Source organism: Panthera leo, chromosome B2, assembly GCF_018350215.1.
Source record: "Panthera leo isolate Ple1 chromosome B2, P.leo_Ple1_pat1.1, whole genome shotgun sequence".
NCBI classification, from domain to species: domain Eukaryota; kingdom Metazoa; phylum Chordata; class Mammalia; order Carnivora; family Felidae; genus Panthera; species Panthera leo.
Window position 1 is genome coordinate 33438153 of NC_056683.1, and position 24819 is coordinate 33462971.

A 24819-nucleotide genomic window follows, 5' to 3' on the forward strand; every position below is an offset into this window, starting at 1 on the left:
CTGGGCCAATTCTCTTAGCAGAGACGCTTGGCTGACTGGGTCAGGGATTTCCCCATAGACGGAGCTGCTTTTTCTGCACTGAAATTCATACTGCCTAGCCACTTGACTCTTTTCAGAACAGAGATGGGTGGAATTAGTTTAAACTTGTATTACCATAAATGCAGTAGGAAGCCGGCTTTTGAGAGAAACTTCCCCGTAACCCCCAGGACCTGTGGAGAAAGGCTCACAAAAATAGAGAAGGACCAATAGAGCACTTTGTTTCTAGTTTCTAGTAAGGGTCAGTCATTCAGGGTCAGTCAGAAGTCATTTGATTCCCTCCTGAGAAGGTGGGAAGGGTTCCAGCCTTGGGGTAGTATGTGTGCATATTAAGAAAGAATCGTGGAGAAAGGAGGCTTTTGTGATGCACCATAGCTAAAAACAGCTTGGAAGCTACTATCCACCCCAAAGAGACCATGCAGAATACTGTTATGATGGGAGAGGCAAGAGAAGGAAGGATCTTGGATTTTATTAATGGCTTTTTGAAGGATATAATGAGGTAAGGAAAGGGGAGTGTTTTAATCAAAGGCCATTGAGATTCGAGGTGCAGGTGCATATCCAGAAAAGCAGTTGTGGTTTCACGTGACACTGAGTTATTTACTTCTCTTCCCACCCCCTCCCCCACTTCTTCCTCTCCGGTGAAAAAGGAGCCAGGGATCTTGAATTTGTTCAACATAATCTGCCTTGGTATTAGCCACCCACATGAGAAGTTCTGTGGTGTCTTCTCTCTTAGGTCTTGGCCATGAGACCCTGGATTCAGGGAAGTGCAGCCAGGGAAGAGGACGAGCATCCTTATGAGCTCTTGTTAACAGCAGAAACAAAGAAGCTGGTATCCGCGGATGGAAGACCAAAAGGTACACCCCCACCCCACCCCGCTCCCATCAGAGACAACCTTGAAAGGGTTTTTAAAGTTTGTGATCCTGAGTGGAAGGAGAGGATGATGTTCCTTGGGAGGAGGGAGCTGGGTGTCATAGCAGTTGGGGGTGGTGGGTGTTGATTATGAGCTTTCATTGTCAATGCCCTGTGTTAGGTAGAGTTGGCTCACCACCCTGCAGCACGCGAAGCAAGGAGGTGGTTAGGTCAGACCAGGTAAGAACCGTGGAAGGAGAAATGGCCCGCAGCGTAACGGAGCTTGATTTGGGGTATCAAGTCATAAACCCTCAAGTTAAGGCTGTGGAAAAACAAGCCCAACAAGTCAATCCCTTTGGGGGCAGGCTGACGGCACAGGCTCTGCTTTGAGTCCTGACCTCACAGTGAGACGCTCCTGGGGAGGGGCCCGTGATTGGCTGCCACCCGGTAACTAGAGTGCTCTGTCGCCTTGGCCTACTTTCATTGCCTCTGCAAAATTCCGTTTCCTCCGTGAGGGAGTGAGTGCCGCAGGACGGACAGCCAGGCAGACGATATAAACGCGGTCACGACAGGGGTGAGCGCACTGCTGGAGAGTGTGTGACAGCCTCGTTCTAAGGAAGAACAAGAAGGGGCAGTGCCATTCCCCCTGCAGTTGGAAGGAACTTCTGTGGCCTCTCCCAGCTCTTTATAGCTCTCAGGTACTAGGTCCTTCGTGGGGTATTATTTGTGCCTCCTTTCAATGCTAAGACAGTCACGCTTCCGGTAAGGATGGGGGTTGCGATGGTTTGTTTGGAACTGCCCTCTGCTGGGCCTGTCAGAGGGTAGGGGGTGGCAAAGAGGACATGTGCGTATGTGTATGACGTGGTAGACCTTGTTTTTAATGGTCCTGTTGAAGAGGTTTCTCTTCCAGCATGCAGACACTTTGTGGTCATTTTTATAGTGGTTGTTTTGTTTTTTTATGGTTTCCATTTGGAGCTTTAAAAAAAAGAGTTATAATTTAAATACAATAAACTGCCCCTTTTGTGTACAGTTCCGTGAAGTCTGACAAATACAGTTATATAACTGCCACCACATTCAAGATACAGAATGGCTTTATCACACCAGAAACTCCCTTGTGTCCCTTTGTAGCCAGTCCCGCACCCCTCCCTTACCTCTGGCAACCACTACTTTTATGTCTGTTCCAAGAATTTTGCCTTTTCCAGAATGTCCTATAAATGGGAATCCTGCAGTATGTACCCTTTGAGTCAGGCCCCTTTCACTTAGCGTAATTTCACTCGAGATTCATCCGTGTTGTTGTGTGTACCAGTAACTTGTTACTTTTCATTCCCAAGTAGTATTCCATTGTATGGATGCACCACAGTTTATGCATTCTCTAGTTGAGAGGCATTTGGGTCATTTATAGTCCTTGGCGATTACAAATCAAACTACTATAAACATTTGCATACAAGTTTTTGTATGACTGTCGGTTTCATTTCTCTTGGGAAAACACTAGAAATGGAATTGCTGGGTCCTAGTTGAATTATGTGCTGCACTTGATAAGAAACTGCCACACCATGTTCCAGAGTGCTTATACCGTTTTGGTTTTCCATCGGAGTTACAGTTGCTAGGTCTCCTCCCAGCACTTAATATTGGTCAGGTTTTCAGAATTATAGTCCTTCTAATAGGATGCCTAGTGATATTTCATTATGGATCTAATTTGCATTCCCCTAATGACTCATGAAGTGAACACCTATTAATGTGATTATTTGCCATCCATATGGCTAATGAAGTGTCTGTTCAACTCTTGCTCATTAAAAAAAAGGGGGGTTGTTTGTGTTCTTATGGAGTGGTGAGAGTTCTTTGTATGTTTTGCATACTATTTATCAGATATATGATTTTCTCCTAGTCTGTGATTTCTCTCTTTATTCCCTTAACAGTGTCTTTTGAAGAGCAGAGGCTCTCATTTTTGATGAAGTTCAATGTGGATAAGTGGATAAGGTCACAACTATTTTCTCCTGTATTTTCTTCTAGAAATGTTGTAAGTTTAGGTATACGTTTAGATCTGTGACCCATTTTGAGTTAATTTTTGAATATGGTGTGCGGTATGCTTCAAAATTCATTTTTTTGCACATAGATATCCAGTTATTTCAGCATGATGTGTTGAAGACCATCCTTGTTGCCTTTGTCATGTTGTTATTCTTGTTCAGAATTGTTTTAGATATTCTAGTTCCTCTTTCAGTACAAAAATTTAGAGTGAGCTGGTTCATTTCAACAAAACATCCTGCTGGATTTTTATTGGGGTTGTGCTGAATCTATATAACAATCTGGGGGAGCTATCTTAACTGTATTGAGTCTTCTAATCACATTGGTGGGTTTTTAATTAAAACATATAGAGCAAGTGGAGTAGAGCACCAATGAGTTCTCAGCTGTTTAATAATAAATCATACTGAAATTAACCCTTAAAAAGCAAGTAATTAATGTAATGCTCTGTTTCAAACTGGTTCTCAAGGAAGCATTTTTAGTGTCGAGGAGGAAGGAGATTATAATTCTTTCTCTCTTTCAGAGGCTTGATCTGGACCCACTATAAGATAGCTGCTCAGCCTTTGGAAGGAAGAAAATGAGAAAGTCAGACAGACTTCATAAATGGGGACTGGTCTCCTTGGCTGACAAATGCAAGAATTTTCTTTTTTCTTTTCTTTCTTTCTTTCTTTCTTTCTTTCTTTCTTTCTTTCTTTCTTTTTTTAAGTTTACGTATTTATTTGAGAGAGAGACAGTGAGAGTGGGGAGGTGCAGAGAGAAAAGGAGGGAAAGAGAGAATCCCAATCAAGCTCCACACTGCCACTGCAGAGCCCAACATGGGGCTCGAACTCTTGAAACCGTGAGCCAAAACCAAGAGCTGGACGCTCAACCACTCAACTGACTGAGACACCAAGGTGCCCCAAGTGCAGGAATTTTCTATCCCAACTCAAGAGAGATCTCTAGGTTAAGGAGGAAACTGCCACGGAGGACTTAAGACCTCCCATCTGCTCCTCCTTTGCTTTGGTTTCTTTTAGTTCTGCAATACTGGGCTAACTGTTAAAAGAGTGGGTGGTGCGGGAAGCAGATTTAATTGAACCACAGCCTGTGGGGTGTGCCTGCCCCCAGGTGAGCTGCTTGGATCACTCAAAGAGCTTTCAGACAAAGGAATTGAGGCATTAAATATGAAAATGGGCTCTGCCAGTTTCTCTGTAGCCTGGAAGCAATGCTTGCTAAAGTTGGTAAATGTGAGGCAAGTCTGCAGATTAGATCATGGATTAATACATAGTCAGTCTTTTCTGCTTTTCCACTAAGGTCCTTATCTTAGGCAGCTTTTAGAAATTAATTCATCAGTTCTCAAAAGGCCATGCTAATGAGACTACCAGAGCTTTCAGCCCTCCTTACTATAATTCAAGAAACTACAGTATGAGGGATGGGATGGGAGATTGTTTACATTGCATTTTAAGAGTGTATTTGTATTAGCTCACAGGAAAAAAAATTCAAAAAATATAGAAGTGAATACAAGTAAAATGGTCAAGTCTTCTCACCTCTCGGCTACTCACAGTTGCTGGAGATGTCCACAGTTTGAAAGTGTAGTGTCAACTTAAGGTCCTTTGCTGTCTTTATTTAAAAAAAAAAAAAAAAAAGTGACTATGTGAGATTGTTTTGTTTGTTTTTAACATAAAATGTATTTTACAAACTGTTTTGCACACTTATTTGTTTTTAATTTACCTTGTCTATAGATCATGGGTACAATTTTGTTTTAGTTCTTAAAAGATCTGCCTTACCTTATTCTTTTTTAATGGTTGTTAAATCTCCCACGGCTCATTTTTCCAGTCTCTAGTAGATGGATATTTATGTTGCTTCCAGTATTTCTCTGTTATAAATTAAGATGGTGTGGACATTCTATACACATATTCTTACATGCTTATAAGAGTATTTCTTTTTTTTTTTTTAATTTTTTTTTTTAATGTTTATTATTTTTGAGACAGAGAGAGACAGAGCATGAACAGGGGAGGGGCAGAGAGAGAGGGAGACACAGAATCGGAAGCAGGCTCCAGGCTCTGAGCCATCAGCCCAGAGCCCGACACGGGGCTCGAACTCACGGACTGCAAGATCGTGACCTGAGCCGAAGTCGGACGCTTAACCGACTGAGCCACCCAGGCGCCCCTATAAGAGTATTTCTTAAAAGGCATTGATAGAAGGTAGAATTAGGCAGCCAGAGTGCAGGTACCTGTCTAGATCTAACTGGTGGAGCTGAATTGCCCTGCTTGATTGTTTATGAGCACACACTTTCCCATTCCTTTGCCAACTTGGGATATTAATACTCTTGAATGTTTTTCACCATGGTAAGCCAAAAAAGTGTCCTTTGTATTTGGCCTTTGTGTGATCTAGTGAAATTGAGCATCTTGTTCATTAGTGTTATATAGTCTGTGAGTGGCCTATCTTTTTTTTTTTTTTCTTATTTTTCTACTTAGAAATTAATTAACGGTACCAGAAACATTTCATATAAATACTGGTAATATCTGGCCAAAGTGATACTCAGGAGAAAGTTTATATTCTTCAATTTGTTATAAAAAAAAGAAAGACTAAAACTTAACCAAAAGAAAGTAACAGAGAGGAATAAAGATAAAAAGCAGATAGTATACGTCACATACTTCATGGTATGTGTGTTACATTTCAGTTAGTTAAAGAAAAAAATAAAAGTAGAAATAAGGAAGTTTAAAAAAAAATAGACTTGACCATTACAATGAAAACTTTTTTTTTAAAGATCTCTGACAATTCTGATCAAGAAAAGAGGAAAAAAACACAACATGTAGGAATAGTATAAAGAACATATATAAGCACAGATTTAGAGATTTTTAAAATAATAAGAGAATTTATAGGAATAAATTTTTGTGGTTAGTTAGGTTGCTGCCATCCCCCTAGGATGAATTGTGTGGGACCCTTAATGGTCTGTCACAATGACTGGTTGAGGTGGGGTTTCCAGTAGCATTTAGTGCTTGATGACTAAGCATCTTGATGACAAGGTATGCATGGTAATCTGGTAGTTGCAGATTACCATTTATGTCTGTAGATACAACAAAAACTGACAGAAGTAGAAAGCAGCCAGTGAAGCAGAAAACTCATCCCTCTACAAAGGCACTAGGCCCAGATGGTTTTATGGTAGTTTTATGCAGCTAGGTATTCCTCTGTTATTTAAGTGATTTCCAACATAGAAGTCTTCTGAAATCCTTATTCAGGGCTAGCATAACTAGCAACGAGAGCATGTTTCCAGTTTCATGTGGCATAGTCATTTATTTCTCTTTAGCATTTAACTCTTTGCCCACTGGACACTCTGGACATACTGTTCTGAGAAACTGGACAACCTTCCAGGTTTGATAGCAAGTGGGAAAGTAGCCAAGAGCTCTAAAAATCATTGTTCTCTGTGGTGCTTTCTGCAGCATCCACTGATAATGCTTAGGTCTAGGTGAAGTGGTTACTTAGCTTAGGACAGTGATGAATGATTATCTGAAGACAGTGATACATGTGGACTCTTTGGCGCGCAGCTGCACTCTGAGGTTTTTTAGATGGAAGTAAGTCAATATTCCTGAGAGCCATGCGTTTAGATCTAAGTGAAGTTTGCGCATGAGCACGAAGACCTTAATCCTCTTGGAGGGGAGGAAAATGTTATTTTAGCTTCTCCCTCTACTCCCATGTCCCAAGTGCTGCCAGTTCCTGAGCCTTTAGAAAATTCATAGTATAAGCCTTGGCTTTTCCCTTTGCCAGCTTGGGATTCTCAGGTATGCTTCCATCTGTGTCCCATTTTTATATTTGGTTTAGTAAGACTTCAGGAAGAAGAGTAAGTTGGTACCTGTATTCAGTCCACCATCTTTACCTGGAAGTCCATGCTAGCTTTTCATGGTAGATTCCCAGGAGTAAGTTTGGATGCTTTTTCCAAATGCAAAATACGTATATATACATATTTATGTGTGTATGAGACAGTTTAATAATTAAGCCTTATCTTTAGCAGCTTCCTCGTCTCTTACCTTCTTCCATTAGAGGAGCTTCCGCCAAAAGCCCTACTGTTACAGCTGCCTTGCTCTTATCAATTTCTATTTCTGAGTTGGAATAGTTTGCTTTTCTCTCCATTGCAAAACAAGTCCAAGCCTTGTGAGGTATATACATCTGTATTTTCTTCCATAAAATGTATTGACAGCCATTTATATACATATGTATATGTGAGGCATACGTAAAATACACGAAAGGGCAGAATATGTTAAATTTTTATAGATTGGTGTAATTTTGGAATTCAAAAGATCGATAAATTATGTTAGCGCAGGAGATCAGGAAGACTTTATGAAGGAAGTAGCATTTGAGCTAAACCCCAAAATAGAGAATTCTATTTAGTAGGCAGAAGTAAGGAGGAAGGAGAGGGTCTTCCAGCCAGAGGGAGTGGCATAAACAAGAGTAAAATGTTAGATGATAGAGCTCGTGTTTGGAGAATGGTAAGTAATCTAGTTTGGCTCAAACAAAGAACTGGTTGTGTAGAGTATTGGATCTCAAATGTCAGTCATTATTACAAAGATAGTGCAGTGTTGTTGAAGCTTTTCGAGTAAGATGGCAGGATTGAAGCCATGCTTTACATATGTATAATTGTGGAATCTTTGATTGCAGTTGGGAGAGACTAGAGGCAGGAATATCCTGAAGTCAAGAGACTTCAAGGAATCTCTTGAAGGAAATTAGGCTCCAAACTAATAGTACGAAGTGATAGGAAGGAAGGGTATGGATGGTGGAGGTATTGAGGTGGTAGAATTAACAGGACCTTACAATCAAATGTGGAAGAATCAGGAAGAGGGGGTATTCATGATGATTCTTAGGTGTTGAACCTGGTTATTTGGGAAAATATGGTGCACCTGACAGAAATAGGGGCTTGAGAAGGGACATGTTTGAAGGAAGATGTTAAGTTCAGTTTTGCATATGTTAAGGATATTAAAGATAATGAATATCGGGAAAGATACCTCATAAATAACTTAGAAATGTAGGTCTAGTGTTCAAGAGAGATAGAAAGATTAGAAATGCATATTCAGGGATCATCCAAGTTGAGGTGGTGGTTAACATAAAAGATAATCAGTTGCTGAGGGAAAAACTAGAGAGATTGAAGAAGTCAAGAATATAATTTATATTTAGAAGCACAAGGGTAAAGAAACATAGGAAGATAACCAGGATAATGCAGTGTCATAGAAGCCAATGTGAGGAAATTGAGTGAGAAGTGAATGTGAGGCAAACCCCAAAATAACTGTTGTTTAAATAAGACAGAAGTCCAGAGGTAAGAAGTCAAGGGCTAGCGTGACATTTCATGATGCTCAAGAAACCAGTCTCTTTCTGTCATCATGGTTCAAGATGACTATTCAAGTTCAAGCTGTCAGCATAGGAAGAAAGAAAAGGAGAGAACTTTAAAGATAGTTCTCAAAAGTTTCACTTTCTCTTAGAACCCGTTGGCCAGAATTTGGTCATGTGACTATACCTAACTACAAAGAAGATGGGAAATGTAGTCTTTAATGTAGGTGGTTTGACCCAATCCAAAAAACCCCATGACCAAGCAGGAAGGGGAGAGTGGGTACCAGGGATAACTGGTAAACTGTGTCACATGATAATAGAAAGAGCTAGAAGCAGTGAAGACTAGAAAAAGGCTTCAGCAGTTAGAAGGCTATTGGTGAAATTCAAGATGGGGAGATACTTCCCTGAGGTAGGTGGGAAGAGATCAAATTATCCCCAAGGTTTGACATGTGTGGTATTGAGAACAGGTAAGGAAGTTTGTCCGATCTAAGTCTTCTCAGGAAATTGATGTCATTACCCAAGAGTATAGGTGCTGTGGGAAAGATGACAGTCTAAAAAGAGTGGGAGAAATGAGGAATCAATCTTATGGTGATACCACAGTTTTCGAGAGATGAATAAAAGGGTAGCTAGGCTTGGTAGTAAACTTGGATTCTTGCTCTACCACTTACTGGTTGGTGACCTTGAGGAGTCATTTAACTTCTTTAAGCTTCATTTTCTCCATGTAAAGTAGGGATTCAAATTCTTACCCCATGGTTGTGAATATTAAAAAAGAAAGTGTTTAGCAGCATGTCTAGCATAGAATAACTAGTACCTAATACACTGTAGCTATTGGAAGCCAGCTGAGGACTCAGTTGTTTCTTGAGTATTCAACAGGGCTCAACATTCCAGCAACTGGAGGAGAGAAAGCAAATGGTTGTGAATACCCAGTGCTGGAACTGGCAGAAGATCAAGGGAAATAGAGACAGCAAGTGTGCTGTTAAATTAGGCACGGTTAAGTATCATGGCTGGTTGGAAACTGATCCAAGCAGAGCTGGTGTATTAAATAGGGAAGTTTGAGGGGCCACAGAGAGGGGACAGACTCTTCAAGAGGAGTTTCAGGAAACGGGGGAGATGTCAGGTAATCAGGACCAAGTCAAAGTAGAATAGTCCGAGTCCCAAAGCTGGGCTGTACCTGTGGGTGCTGCAGTGAGTGGAGGTTCCTGACCTGAAAGTTTTTCCCCCGCTGTGCTGGCACACATCACCCTGAACTGAACTTGTAGAACGACAGGACCTTCTCTGGCATTTGAGTTTTATTCTATCTAGAGTATAGGGCCACTTAGAAGAAACCAGTCTCCTTTGCAGAGTCGAGAGAAAGGAAACCAGCCTCTGGGTGCAGTGTTAGCATGAAGAGCAGTTCGGAAATGGTTGTAAATGAAAAATGATGATAATGATAGCTACCATTTAATGAATGCTTCTTATGGGCGGCCATGTGCTGAGTTCATCTACACTGATTAGGTCATTGTATATCTCATGACAAATCTTCCGGGTAGGGGCTATTTTTATCACTGTTTAATAGATGAGAAAGAAGTTTGGTGTTAGAGCTGGGTCTTAAGCCCCAGTCTAGCTGAATCCAAAAAGCCTGTTTAACCATGAGGTTAAATCATTTCATCCAGAGCTCTGCTGCTATTCACGTTCTTAGCATCATAGAACTAAAAGGGAACTTAATTCATCTAATCAGTGTCAAATCATACTAAATGTCAAAGCCCTAGACAATGCATTTACAGCCATTCATTTTTTAAAAAAAGACCCAGGGAGGGACTATAACTTGGACCTCCTGAATCCCAGTCCAGGTCTCTTTCTGTTTCTCTGATTGTCGTGGACCAGAGAATGGATGCTAGGTCTACTTGTCTTATCGGATCATAGTCACCAGCAAGTCCCTGCATAACCTAGTCGGCCCCTTCCTTCTGAGGAAAACACGGTGGCTCTCCAAAAGTAGCCAAGGACTTAGGAGTTCTCCTGGACACACCCAGTTCCTGGTGCTCACCATAGCCACTGGGCAATTGGAGCGTTCCAATCCTAACGGAAAAGAAGAAGGCACAACAGTCTGGGTAGCCAGAGTAACCTTCTTCTCTGTGTCCGAGGGTTGATTTGACTTACAAGTTCTCACACACGCTGCATTTTTTTGCCCTAATTTAAACAGACGGGGGTGGGAGGGGGGTGATTGAAAAATGTGTAAATGTTAAAATGTTATTGTTCAAAAGTCCTTGAGATCCCCCGTGGATCATCATAGTAATTAAAATGCAGCACAGAAGACCCCCTTGCTTCAGCGGCTCACAGGGTAAAAGGAAAATGAACACCCAGAATGAATAAAGATTGAAAGTTGAAGGGGCTGGGAATTAGCATGCTGCTGTGTGCTACTCAATAGAGCAGATGGCCTTGATATATGGGGAGAGTAAGGAAACAGCTGTCCCTGTGTCCTAGCCCCTTGTCTCTCTCCTAGAAGGGCAGGTTGTAGGGATGGCTGAAGGCAGTATGGGAGGAGGAGTGGAAGCTGTGTAGTTTTTTTGTTTGTTTTTTGAAAGAGTGCGCGCATGCACACACGCGGGAACGAGCCAGGGAGGAGCAGAAAGAGAGGAAGAGAATGTTAAGCAAGCTCCACGCCCAGCGTGGAGCCCTACACAGGGCTCCATCTCATGACCGTGAGATCATGACCTGTGCTGAAATCGAGTTGGAGCCCAGGCGCCCCAGAAGCTGCGTAGTTCTAAGGTGGGAGCGCAGTGATTCCCGGTCAGGGAAAGCCTCAGGCCTGAGGATTCTCTTCTGCGAGTCTGAAAGTCTGTGAGTGCCCAGGCACCGAGGTTCCTGTCTCTGCTTTTTCTAATGTATTTCCACTAAACTTTAAGCCTATCAAGACCTTACTTCTCCTTCAACGCCCTGCTCAAAAGCTACGTCTTCTGAGAATCCTTCTGGCTGAAAGCAATCACACTTTCCTTTCTGCTCACTGTGCATTTGGTTTATGTATCTATTAATTTTCATCTGAAATTCGTCACTTGTGCATATGCTAGTTTCTTTGGATAGCTGGTAAGCCCGTTGAGCACACTCAGTGTCTTCATCTTTTTTATCTCTTGGGTGGCCCCTGAAGACAAACATTTTGCATGTGCTTATTGATGGAGTGGGTGGTTACAGCCACAGTTCTGGGGCCTGTATCTCACTTCAGCCCTTCTTGCTCTATTACCTTCTGTCCCTTCCTTCTGCTGTCGAGAGTTGTAAGGATGATGAAGGCAATGGATGTTTGTATGTGTCACGTATGCTGTGTTTGGTGAGCTTTTGCACAAACCTACGAGGAACAGACAAGTTATTGGTCTCGTCCGTGAGCAAAATATGTTGTAATGGATCCTGTGCGGAGAATAATAAGAATTGTTAATATCTATTGAGGGCTGGCATGTGCCAAATGTGGTGCTGGGTGCTTTACATGTATAATTCTCACAACAATCCTAGGAAGTACGTACTATTATGATTCCAAAATTGTAGGTGAGAATACTGGGCACAGAGAAGTTAAGTAATTTGCTCACTCTCTGGCTCATGATCAGTGCCTTATATTAATATTATATTAACACATTATATTAATGCCCTAAGAGACCCAATATTATCCTGACTTTACAGAAGGAAAGGACCACTGAGTAGTTCTTTTCCTACCTGTTGATTTTGCCAGGAAATCTAGCTTAGCCTTGGATATAGTTTTTTATGAGGCTTATTAAGATCCTGAAGGTCTTAGATCTTGACAAGCTTTTCAAATACCAAGGTGTCTTTCCTAGGGAATTGCCTGGGTAAGTCATGTAATTATAAGAATCCCTTTCCGTGATTTCTTATACCCCATAAAGTATTGGTAGATTGTATTTTCTCTAATGGGATTATGACCCTCAGCAATTCTTCCTCTTCACATATTTCCTCCTTCCATAAGTTTCCATTCCTTCTTTCTGCCCACTTCCTTCCCCCGGCATCTGTCTGGTATTGAGCTCTTGGCATCTGTCTCTCTTTCTTCATTGATGGCTAGCATGAATGGGTGGCTGTTAGACAGAGCCTTCATTGTCAGCTCCCACAGCGACAGAACATTCTCTGCAGCCTGGGTTCTGAGGTCCACCCAGGCAGTGTGAGCCAGGCTAACTCCCAGTTCTGGACTCTGGTGTTTTCCTTTGTCATTGAACTCCCCTCCCTCCCCAAAATATTGTTAAATAAGGAGCTAGATGCTGATACAAAGGAATAGAAGCCTGTGTTCCTGTTACCAAAGTCCTCTTTTGTATTCAAATGCAGTCAGAGGAACATTGCGCCTTGGGCCGGAATCTGTAGGAAATTGGCCACTAGGGTAGGGTCCCAGAGGTAGCAATTTTGACTCTCCCCATCATCCTCTTCTAGGAAGTGCTGTTGGTTTGAACCCCCATAAGATGGTTGCATGTCGTCTTCTCTGGCCCCACTGCACAACACTACGGGGCATTCTTGTTCATGCTTTCAGTTGTCATATGTGAAATTCATAGCCCTAAAGTCATGGCTTCCTGGGGCTAAGTTAAGCTGGAAGAAACTCTTACATATGCAGCATTTCTTCTTCCCTAGAGAAAAGATTCAAGTTGTTTAGTGCTCTGGACCTGACCTTTGGGATATAGAGTTTGTGAGTTAGGGGTGTGAAAATCCTGAAGCAGTCAAGTGTAGAGGAAGGAGATGCCAAAGTTCATACTTCTGGGCTCCTGTGGATAAGTAATCGGAGCCATAAAGTGGAACTAATTGGCTGCCCCCTTGAAGCTTCTGCAGGCTTGCCAAAAGCTGAACAGACTGTGGAGACTGAACCATTCTTCTGGAGAAAGTGGGGTGAATGGAACCATGTCCCTACTCAGACCTCAGGGCAGTGGGCTCATTATGAGAACTGGTTGTTGGGACCCATCCTTAAAGGCCGCGTTGGAAGAGCCAGCATTGTGGGACACTGGCGTTCCCGGTGAAGACTCTGTTTTAGTGTATCATGTCTATAAACTCCCCTCCTTGCCTGACGACCCTGTTCAGTTGTGGAACTGAGCTTCAAGAAGGGGCCTTGGGCTGCAGGCAGGCTGGTGAAGGAGCGTGGGTGCTATGCAGGCAGTAGCAGGAGAGGCACCCAGGCAGGGATCTGCAGCAGCCCCTGAGGAGGAGAAGTTTGCCATCAGAGCATGGTGGAGACTTGGATTGTCATCACCATTGTTACATAAAAAGGATTTTTAAGGACCAGGCAGTCCATCCTACTTATTTTAGATACTGAAGCCCAGCAGGATGAGATCAGTGCCAAGGCCACACAGCTAGAGAACAGCATAGCCAGAACCAGAGCCAGGTGATCAGAAAAGCCTAGGTTAAAGTCTTCTCCCCCGCCACCTTGGACAAAACCACCAAAGGCCCGAGGGCCTTGGATTTCTCATCTGTAAAAATATTTGACCTTGCCCCTTCAAGTTCTAAGGTTCTCTGATCTCACGAACAGTACTTGGGAGCTTTGGGCAGACTACGGAATCATTTGGTATCTGTGCTGTAGATTCCACTTACGGAGCAGGTAACGTTGAATATTAGCTTAGGAATGTGAGCTCATACTGGGCACAGGGCTGCTGATGTGGGTGAAAATCCCTAATGGGTGAGAGTTCACACAGGGCGAGCCCCTTGGGTGTCCCAGTGTGATCCTGGCGTGGGACTCTGATTTGGTCAATTATTTATGCCACTTCAGGGCAGAGGCATTTGATATCTTGGGTGAGTATACAGTAGTAGTTGGCCTCCTGAACTAGTAGTGTCAGATTTTGGGGATGTTGGGGAGGTCTTGAGAGAGCTGCAAATATCTCTTGGCATTGACAAATTAGACCGTTTTGTTTTCAGTGGATCAACTGAGGTTAAACTTAAACAAATAGGAGCAGCTGGGAGGCTTTGGAAGGAGTGAGATGTGCACATTCTCAAAAAAAAAAAAAAAAAAAAGAACAGAAAAGTCTCTGCTCCCTGAGGAAGGAAGGATGAGGCGTGGAACCCTGAACAGCCCCCTGTGAGGAAGGAAGCAGTTACTTCTCTGCTGTTTTGTTTTGCATGTTCCCTTAAAGAATTCCAGAAGTTGCAGGTTGTAGATCATGACCTCCGTTTTTTTTCCCCTCTGCTGCTGCTTGCCAGAGGAAGGGAGGGCGGGCGGCTCTAAATAACACTTTGGCCTTTATGGAAATGTATCAGATGTTCCAGGAGTGAGTCTCGCCTGCTCGCTGGCACTCTCTCTCTCTTTCTTTCTCACTTTTACTCCGTGTTTGCTCTCTGTCCCTTACTCGTGTCCTTTCTGTAGGATATAGTCAGCACTGTTAGCCTTATATAGCAAGGTCTGGTCGTTAATGTTAACAGAGACCTAGCAACAGGGAGGGCTGCCAGATAGCATTAATCAGGCCAGTGTTTGGAATTTCATAAATGCTCCAACTTTGGGTACAAATTGAACATTAAGAACAATACAAAACTGTTTTCTTCCTTCCCCTCTCTTCTTCTCTCCCTCTGTCCTCTCTCCAGCCCATCCAGCTTCCCTCTTTCCCTGTTTTTGAATTCCTCAGCTCTGCCGTACGCTGGCTGCATTGGAACTTTGTTGATTTTTGCCACGTTTAATTTTTTATTTCTCTGTCTCTCCGTCCACTCCAAGACCACAGGCGGAGCAGCAGCAGCCGGAGCCAGGACTCTGCGGAGGGGCAGGACGGGCAGGTCCCAGAGCAGTTCTCAGGTCTCCTCCACGGCTCCTCCCCGGTGTGTGAGGTGGGGCAGGACCCTTTCCAGCTGCTCTCTGCCACTGGCCAGAGCCATCCAGAAGGGTCCCCCGCACAGGGCGCCTGTCACGAGGCCAGCATGCAGCTGGAGGAGACGGGTGTGCACGCTCCTGGAGCCTCCCCGCCCAGTGTCCTGGACCAGAGTAAGAGAGTGGGTTACCCAGCTGGCCTGCCCACCACCAACAGCCAATCGCACCCCGAAACTTTGACTCACACGGCGTCTCAACACCCTGGTGGTGCCGAGGAAGAAAGAGACCGGAGTGGGGCTAGAAGCCGAGCCCCTCCCACCAGCAAACCCAAAGCTGAACTCAAACTCAGCCGCAGCTTGTCCAAGTCTGACTCTGATCTCCTGACCTGCTCACCCACGGAGGACGCTACAATGGGGAGCCGGAGCGAGTCCTTGTCCAACTGCAGCATCGGGAAGAAGAGGCTGGAGAAATCGCCCTCCTTCGCCTCGGAGTGGGATGAGGTAAGGCCATGTGACGTCACAGGGAGCCACAGCCCACCACGGCTCCCCTGTGCGCTGACTCCCGGGACCAGGACGTATGAGCCAGGATTGCCCTGGTTCCTTCGCGCTACGACCAGAGTGTTTCTGGCAGCTGTGAGGAGGCAGGCCCCACGTTGCCAGGGCAGGGGATCTTCTTGCCCAGATGGCAAAGGAAAGGTCCATTCACGGGTAAACTGGAGGGTGGAGGCCCCAGGCAGAGCAGGTCCGAGGGAGAGGCAGTTCCTAGAAATGACATGCTGTTTGGAAATATTTGGGTCCCATCAGCCACCATTGAGGGAGTCGTGCTCACCCTAAAGATGCTTAAGAACAGCTAGAGAACTTTGTGTGAGTCTTCAGGAGGAAGAGTGAAGATCCAGGGTTAGCCAGGAGGGGATGAGGGGGTGGGCGTTGGGAGACCCTGCTGAAAGGGGACCAGAGTGGGGCTTTTCTGTTCTCCGCTCCTCTGTGATTATTCTTACTGCCTTCCCCTGCAGACCAAACGCCTCTCCCAGCAGAAGCATTCTGCCCGTCCCACATTCCCGGGTTGATGAGGCAGAGGGCTAGGTGGTTCCAAAAACAAAGAGAGATTAGTGAGGAGAAAACATTTGGAGTCTGAGGCCCAGGTTCCTTTCATAACCATTGTTATAGAGTAGCTAGAAATATGTACCCGAATATTTTTCGGTGACCTGTGACATATCTTACTGGGCAGAAGAATGTGTTTCTCAAAGATTGGTAAACACCCAGAGAATGTGAAAGTGCTACCCTTGCAGGCTTCTTGCTGAGAGGAAGCTGCCTTTGAAGGGGACTGGCTCTATCTCCCAGGAACACGTTCAAGAGATGAATTTAGCTCTCTGAGAGGAGGGGAACAGTGCAGCTGACACATCCATTTGAGCAATCTGTACACTAAATGCCCTACCCAAGTCTGTTCACGTTGCAGCTGCAAAGTTATGTAAACCAGAGTGAATCCCATTCCCGGTGTGGGAACAGGGCGGAGGCAATTCCTACTGCACTCTTCTCTCCAGATAAGATGAGGTTTGGGGTAGTCGGGCTGAGGTATCCTGTGCAGTAGAAAGTTTTCACTGGTTCATAAACCAAGATTTGGTGAGCCCGTACTAGACTCTAGGCCACTTGAGGAAAATCAGTTTGAGTGAGAGAGCTCCCTGGCCCATGGGAGATGACACACAGAGTTTGTGTGTTTGTAGGAATGTGTGCTCTGCCTTTGTCTTTTACTCATTTACAGTCAAGTATAGGGTTAAGCAGTTTAAGAGTAAGATAAGTCCAGGGCGCCTGGGTGGCTCGGTTGGTTAAGCGTTTGACATCGGCTCAAGTCATGATCTCACGGTTTGTGGGTTCGAGCCCCTTGTTGGGCTCTGTGCTGACAGCTCGGAGCCTGGAGTCTGCTTCTGATTCTGTGTCTGCCTCTCTTTCTGCCCCTCCCCCCGCTCACTCTCTGTCTCTCAAAAAATAAAATAAACATTTTTAAAAAATTATAAGAGGGGTGCCTGGGTGGCTCAGTCAGTTAAGTGGCTGACTTCTGCTCAGGTCATGATCTCGCAGTTCATGAGTTCAAGCCCCAAGCTGGGCTCTGTGCTGACAGCTTGGAGCCTGGAGCCTGCTTCAGATTCTGTGTCTCCCTCTCTCTCTGCCCCTCCCTGGCTTGTGCTCTGTCTCTCTCTCTCTCAAAAATAAATAAACATTAAAAAAAATTTTTTTTAATTTATAAAAAAAAGAAAAGAAAAGGTAAATACAGTGTGCTCTGAAATGGCAGGAGGGGCCCATGGAGAATAAGTATCAGTGGAGGTGGGGAGGGTGGAGACAAGAGGTGAAAAAGGGTAGAAGGGGAGTGGAATTAAAGAGCCAAGTGTTTTGGTGAAAACCAGGTTGAAGCTAGAAGAATGAAGAAAGGGCCTTGGAGAAGAGAATAGCATGAGCAAAGGTGTAGAGCTGGGAAAGCTTAGGTCATTTCGTTTCTATAGAGTGTAGAATTTGTATAGGGGAGCATAAGAAATAAGGGTAGAGGGGCACCTGGCTGGATCATCCAGAAAAGCATGAGGCTCTTGATCTCGGGGTGGTGGGTTCAAGCCCCACGTTGGGTATAGAGATTACTTAAAAAATAAAACCTTATGGGGCTCCTGAGTGGCTCAGTGGGTTGAGCGTCCAATTTCAGCTCAGGTCATGATCTCGCGGTCTGTGAGTTCGAGCCCTGCATGGGGCTCTGTGCTGACAGCTCGGAGCCTAGAGCCTGCTTCAGATTCTGTGTCTCCTTCTCTCTCTGCCCCTCCCCCGCTTGCACTAAGTCTCTCTCTCTCAAAAATAAATGAATGTTAAAAAAAATGTTTTTTAACAAAGTAAAAAAAATAAAATCTTAGAAAAAAAAAAGAAAAAGAAATGAGGGAGTGAGATTGGGACCAGATAGTGGGAGGGGCCTGAACATGAGGCTGAAAAGTGAGTATTTTGATTTGAAATGAAGGCAATATCTCAGAATCCTTCAAATGGGCTGGAAGACGGCTTTACCAGTCTAACCAATTACCTCTTCTTTTTGGCCTCATCTCCTGAGCATACCTCTTCCAGCCTAGAGGTAGATCATGCTGGGTGATTCGCCACAGGATATCCGTGCTCTGTTACCACGTGGCATTGCCAGGCAGTCTTACGAGCTCCACCATTTCCTCCTGGAGAAGAGACATGAAATCACTGAAGCATGGCCTAGCTTTTAATTGAAGTTGGCCCTCAGGGGTAACACACTAGTTGTCTCTTGGCACCTTAGTGAGAGGAGGTTCATATGCTAACATTTCTGTTGCAGGTAGAGATTGCACGTAGGTGCAGTGAACCCAGGGACTGTATGAGGTCTAGGTGTCCTGGGCTAGTCCGTGATGTGACTGAATCACCAGAAGCAGCGTTACACTTCAAATTTGAAAAACTAAGGCAACTGAGGTCTCATTGGAAAGAATTCAGAAGACCAAGAGTGAATATTAACAGGGCCCTTCATGCGAAATCCTTCATCATTGTTTTCGAGTCATATTATACTTGGTTTTTGTGGATATCTCTAGCTAAAGAGAAACTTCAGAAGTGTTTCCCCCAGTGGTTGGCCCTACACACAGGGCTTTGGCAGACTTTCCTGGAACAGGGCATTAGTTAATGACTGCTCCCCACTCTACCCCTGACCAGTGCCTGAAGGCTGCTTTACCGTATCTTGTGCTTGATTTTTTTTTTTTTTTTTTCTGGTTCATCATTAGATCCCCGGGAGGTGGGGAAAGCTGTTCTGAAGGTGCGTGGGTCCAACTCCGCTCGCTGTGGGGCCCAGGCGGCGGTGATCCCAGCACAGATGGGGTTGTGGGCGAGTCTGCCAGGCTGCTTCTAGAAGGCGGTGCAGGGTAATACACAGGGCTCAGGCTCCAGAGCCAGCAGACCCAGCTTTGAGCCCCCACTCCACCATCAACTCCACCTTGTTGCATGAGTGGCCTCAGGAATCCTCAGTGTTGTTACCGGTATTTGTGAAACAGAGGCAGTCAAATCTGTGTTTCAGAGGCGTTTTTACCAGTTAGATGTGTAAGTGCCTAGCACAGTTTCTAGATGCATAAAATATTGAGCGAATGGTAGATATTTGTATTATTATTGTGCTTAAAGCTTTGGAGAATGGGAACTGAGGCCCAGAGTGTCTTCAGAACTTAAGAAAAGCAGAACTTTTTTTTTTGGGGGGGGGGGGTTGTCTGGTGCTGGCAGAGTGACCAGGAAGCAGTGGAGTTCAAGCCCCTCACCCCGTGACCTGCTGCGTGACTCCGGCCCACCCCAGAGACAGAAGAGTCGGCCCAGCCTGGAAAAGTAGGGCTGTAGCCCCCCATTGTTCTTTAAGAAGTTAATGAGCCTTTCTGCCAACTCCCTGAGAGGAGAAGAGAAGAGAAGTCGGGGGGAAATCGGCAGCCCTCTCTACTATTTATTTTTCAAATGTATTCTTTTACATAATGGCCAGCAGTGGCTGGTTGGCTGGTTATTGGGGCTGATGTTCCATAGCTGGGAAACCTGTACAGCTGATAGATTGAGAGTCACTTTTTCCAGATACAGACTGCTCCTTACAGGTGCCTAGTGCAGCCCTTGCTGATTACCCAGAACAAGAGGACTTCCAAAAGTTAGCCTGGTTAAGGTAGACCCCTGAGATGGTGTTCATTATGACACTAGCATTCTCCCTATTTTCGGTTAGATTTTCAGTAACGAAAAATAATAGAGTTTGCTTTTTAAAAGAGCTCAGCCTCAGAGGAGATCTAAATCCAAGCTTCAGTAGATACTTTCTCCATTTACCAGTTAAAAGTCAAAGCTCTCGTTGTTATCTTAACGATGCCCGATAGAATAGGGGTGTAATAAAAGTTTAACTGAAAAGCTATACATAAACAAAACATTTAAAATATAAGTCAGGAATGGGAAAATCACCTACATCTCTCTACATGTTATTAACCTCTGTTAACATTTGATGTATATCCAGATTTGGGGTCTTAATATATTTACTGATTTATAATTTGTTTTTCTTACCTAATTACTGCATTTTGTGGGCATCTTACCACGGCAGTGTCCGTAAGATCCAGATTCAGATCTGAATTCTGAGAGGCATAGTATTCTGTTACGTGGCTATATCACAGGGCTGGTGTGTTGGCTGTTGCTTCAACTGTTCTCCTGTTGTTAGACACTGTGCAGGGTACCTTCCATCTGCCCTTCGGGGATGTTCCCTACCCTTCTCCACCTGCCTGTGTGCCCCAGAAGGTGGATCTGTATGGACTGCATCACCAGGCCAAAGAAATCTTGGGCTGGCTGTGTCCTCCTACTGAAGACCAGCTGTCCCCCGAGGGACCTTTCCCAAAAGCTGCTGTCTCTGGGTTCTGACAACTAGTTCCTCCCCTTCACGCTTCCAACCTGAGACTCCTGGCTGTGACTCACTCTCTCCCTTGTTTCTCTCTTCCCTTGTTGCTTTCTCTCTCTGTTACACTCTCTCCCTACTCTACCCCATCCCTTTATTGGGGCACCTGGGTGGCTCAGTTGGTTAACCTTCTGACTCTTGGTTTCAGCTCAGGTCATGATCTCAGGTTTGCGAGATCGAGCCCCTCAGTCTATGATCTCACAGCTTATGAGGTTTATGAGATTGAGCCCCTCGGCCCACACTGTCACCATAGAGCCTGCTTGGGATTCTCTCTCTCCCCCTCTCTTTCTTAGCCCCTCCCCCACTCACTCTCTCTCTCAAAATAAATACATATTTTAAAAATAATAATAATAGTCCCTTTACTAAGCTCCTTTGGTCACCCCGTTTGAATGTGCCGTCTTTTTCCTGAGAGGACCCTGAGTGATACCAACATTTTTAAGCACTGTTTCTATCAAGCGTAAGCAAGCATAGATGGCTGTGTGCTGGAGCAGTAAACATGGCTCGTGCATGTAAATTGTAAATTAATCTTCATTTGCAGATGAGCTAGAAGGTGTGGATATTCAGGGTGCTGGGAAACAGGAGAGATGCATCATCTAACTTGAAGCCTGTCCCACCTCCAACTGTAGGGAAGAAGCCCGTTCTTTCCGTAGAGCTGTGGCGGGTGTCGTCAGCGTTTCAGCTGTGTGCCCCAGAATCACCGTCTCCTAGATGTATTTCCATCCTCTGTCTCTGCTCGGCGCACATCCTCTGCACCCACGAGTGCACACCGCAGCAGCGGCAGCAATTAACGTCTGAAATAAAGACCTCGCAAGAACAAAAATAACTTTCTGGTCAGATTGTGGCTTGAATGTGTATAGTCTTTGGGATCAGATAGGTCTCTCACATACCTGCCTTTGAGTGGGACTGAAGTTTATGAAAGAGAAAACCACAGAAGGCTGCTTGTCTACTTAGCATAAACATTTGAGTAATTTAAAACTTGGCTGAAGGCTTAAGTGATAAATGTGTGTTTTGTAATCAGCGTTCATAAATATTAAACAAGTGGGAAACGGGTAAAGAGCAGGGACGATGTGCTTTGTATACATTTTGTACAAACTGAGAATAATTTCTGGCCAGGGATTTGGGGAATGGCCTGGTTTCATCTGAAATGGTAGCAGAGGGGACCCTTGGCTCTCGGATCCCTCAGTGAGAAAAGGGGCAGGAGCAGGGAGGACGCCCTTCCAGGCCGGGTCTCTGGCCCGCCCCACCCTTCCCGGCAAACTGTCCAGTTGGAGGCATGATGTCATCAAGAGACGAGCTGATTGGTTCAACTCCACAGAGGCTTTGGTTGCTTTTAACCCTTGAGGGTTGGGTGTGCGTGGAGAAAAAAGACTTAGATATAAAATAAAGAGATTTGAGCTTGAGTTTCTGCTGACTGTGGCTAAACTTTCCTCCACACCCGTAGTCTGCAGTTTGTATTGTTCTTTAGTATGTAAACAAGCATGCTGTATAGTCTTTTTGCTGAGCCTAGCCAGCCCACTCCAGACAAGAATGTGATACTCCTACCTCTGGGGACAGATTGGAGCCTGGAGGGTCTAAGTTGCTTCCTGGTGCACACAGGAGTCACAACTTTTATCCTAGAAGCTCAGAATTTGCCTTGGTCTTAAGTGGTCTGGTATGATTGAGAGCTTTTTTTTGTTTTTGGTTTTTTTTTCGTAATATTAAAAATAATCTCACTTATTTTTTAGGCAGTCCTGAATCAACAGTTTTGCCTTTCTGTCTGATAAATTCAAGTGATTTTTGTTAGCCCAGATTTGAAAATACATATATGGGCATTTCCATGGGCACACCATACATAGTGGTGTGAGTAAGCCAGAGTTAGTCCTGGCTCTGCAGTTAGTGAGGAGAGGACTGGTGTGCCCAACCCCCCACCCCCACCCCCACCCCACCAAACAGCTCTTGGTGACATCATGCCTCCTAGTGGACAGCTTGCCGGGAAGGGTGGGTCGGCTGGCACCTGGCCTGGAAGGGCGCCTCTCCCTGTGGCTGCCACTTCATTTAGCACAGGAGTCTGGGGAGGCCTGGCTTTTATCTGCTCTGTCCTCATTTCCATGCTTTCCTCTCCTCTCCAGCTTTCTCCCTCCCTGTGTTTCCTACCTTTTTACTCCTGTTTTGTTTCTTTTTTTTTTCTTAATCTCCTTGTTTCCCCTCTGTTCTTTCTTCCCTGTTCATCTATGCCCTTTCCAGTCTTTTACTTTCTTCCTCACTTTCCTCATGTACCGTTCCTTTTCATTCTTTATTCTTCCTGGTGGCATCAAGGAGAGGCCTTTCCCCAGCTTTCTCCACCTGAAGGATTTTTCTTTTCTCTTTTTTAACAGCTGTGCCAGTGTTAACTCATGTTTCTATTCTACAGAGCATTTTACTGCCTGTAGTGTTAGGTCACTTCTTTCCCCATCCGCCACCAAGCCACGCTGTCCGCCCCCTGTCCTTTCATAAACATTCTGGTTGTATTTACCCCCTTCAGGACAGCACCATCAAGGACCAGGTAGGGATTTGTGGTTATTTGTGAAATTGCCAGAAGATGAGAATTCCCCCTCTTTCCTCTTTGTTGTTTCCTTACGCTTGGTTTTTTAATTTTTTTTTTATTTAAAGTTTGTTTATTTATTTTAAAAGAGAGAGGGCACAAACAGGGGAGTTGGAGAGAAAGAGGGAGAGAGAGGACCCCAGGCAGACTCCTCACTGTCTGTGCAGAGCCTGACGGCAGGGCTCGAACCCACAAACCGTTGAGTTCATGACCTGAGCTGAAATCACAAGTCAGATGCCCAACTGACTGAGCCACCCAGGCGCCCCACGTTTTGTTGTTTTAAACATCAGACCAAAAGCTTAGTTGACAGTGAATGTCGGTGAATATATGAGAAGAATTTGATCTTTATGCCAGTGCATACAAATGCTGAGAATCACAGAAACATTTTCTGGGACATTCTTTCTATACTTTGCTTCTGCTCTTCCTTCTTTTTTTTCTAGTAATGGCATCAGTTGGATACAGACTATTTTGTATAATTTAGGAAATAGTAGTTAATCTTATATTCTCAGCAGTTGTGTCTGAGAATCAAGTAGAGGTATTTTCATATAATCAACAATAATACATAATTGAAGTGTATTTTTATGAGAAGTTTCCATTCATTCAACTAATTTGTTGAATACCTGCTAAGCTGCAGGTACTAGTCTAAGCACTGGGGGTGAGCAATGAACAAAATAGACAAAATCCCTTCTCCCTCTGTAACTGACATTCTAGAAAGCTGGGGGCGGGGGGCAGGAAGAGAAGACTGTAAGTAAAATTGTAGTATGCTAGTTGGTGATAAGAGTGCTAATGAGAGGGGCACCTGGGTGGCTCAGTCGGTTAAGCGTCCGACTTCAGCTCAGGTCACGATCTCGCGGTCCGTGAGTTCGAGCCCCGCGGCGGGCCCTGGGCTGATGGCTCAGAGCCTGGAGCCTGCTTCCGATTCTGTGTCTCCCTCTCTCTCTGCCCCTCCCCCATTCATGCTCTGTCTCTCTCTGTCTCAAAAATAAAAATAAAACGTTAAAAAAAAATTTAAAAAAAAGAGAGCTAATGAGAAAAATAAAGCTAAGAGGAAGGATAGAGCGAGATGGGGGTGAGGCTGCAGGGGAGGGGCCCTCGGACAAGGAGGGGTGGGGCCAGGCATGAGTTGAGCTGTCAAGCTGCTTTCTGTTAGTGATTAATTTCTCCTGTCAGACAAATTTGAGATTCCATTCTACACTTACATTGTCTTACAAATCTATCTTACTGCTTGACTTTTACTTTTAACTTCCTTTTGCTTTCTTTTTAGCCACTCTTGCCACCTGCTTCTTTTCTCATCTTGTTTTTTTCCCCTCTGCCTTTTTTTCCCCATTAATTTGTGTTGAGTGACTTCTTATATGTGTACACATAGAAGCCTATGTACATACATGTATTTCTTAAGCTATCAAATGAAATCTGAATCTGTAAGAATTTCCCAAACTTGATCATTGTCCTTGTTGTCATCCTGGGCAAGGATCACTGAGTGCGTGGTGAAAGAGAGATTGGGTTCTAGGACACTGTCTTAGGAAATCCATTCCATGGGTGCGTCGCATGCTGAAAGCAGAAACAAAATCTAAAAACCAGGATTATAAAGCAAGGAGAAGGAAATTGAAAATTATTTAGACCAGCTGATGGCCAGGAATCTCGAATACAGAAATCCTGTGTGAGAAGTACAGATGACTAGGTAGTCAAGGGGTCAGGGCAGGTGAGTCTGAGTATCAGCACCATCGTTCTTGGAACTAAGAAATGGTGCCGATGCCCTGAAAGACTTCTTAAAGGCTGAAGGCCTGATGAATCTGAAATGCTTCTTCTTGGTAGTCAAGCCCACAGGTTCCAGACAGATAATTGCTACCAGTTAGAGAGGGAGATGCTGGTGGCCTCAAACATTCTCTGATCCAGGGTGGATTAGGGA

The 24819-nt window shown here is 44.5% G+C and overlaps 1 protein-coding gene across 8 annotated transcripts in view; it reads left to right on the plus strand.

Moving 5' to 3' along the window:
* Nucleotides 1–24819, plus strand: part of ANKS1A (ankyrin repeat and sterile alpha motif domain containing 1A) — a 179091-nt gene that overhangs the window by 91154 nt on the left and 63118 nt on the right. For all 8 annotated transcript variants that reach the window (XM_042938509.1, XM_042938507.1, XM_042938511.1 and 5 more), the window contains 2 exons: nucleotides 770–890; nucleotides 14843–15432. In XM_042938509.1, coding sequence (XP_042794443.1) covers nucleotides 770–890; nucleotides 14843–15432 — 711 coding nt within the window. The remainder of the gene's footprint in view (nucleotides 1–769; nucleotides 891–14842; nucleotides 15433–24819) is intronic.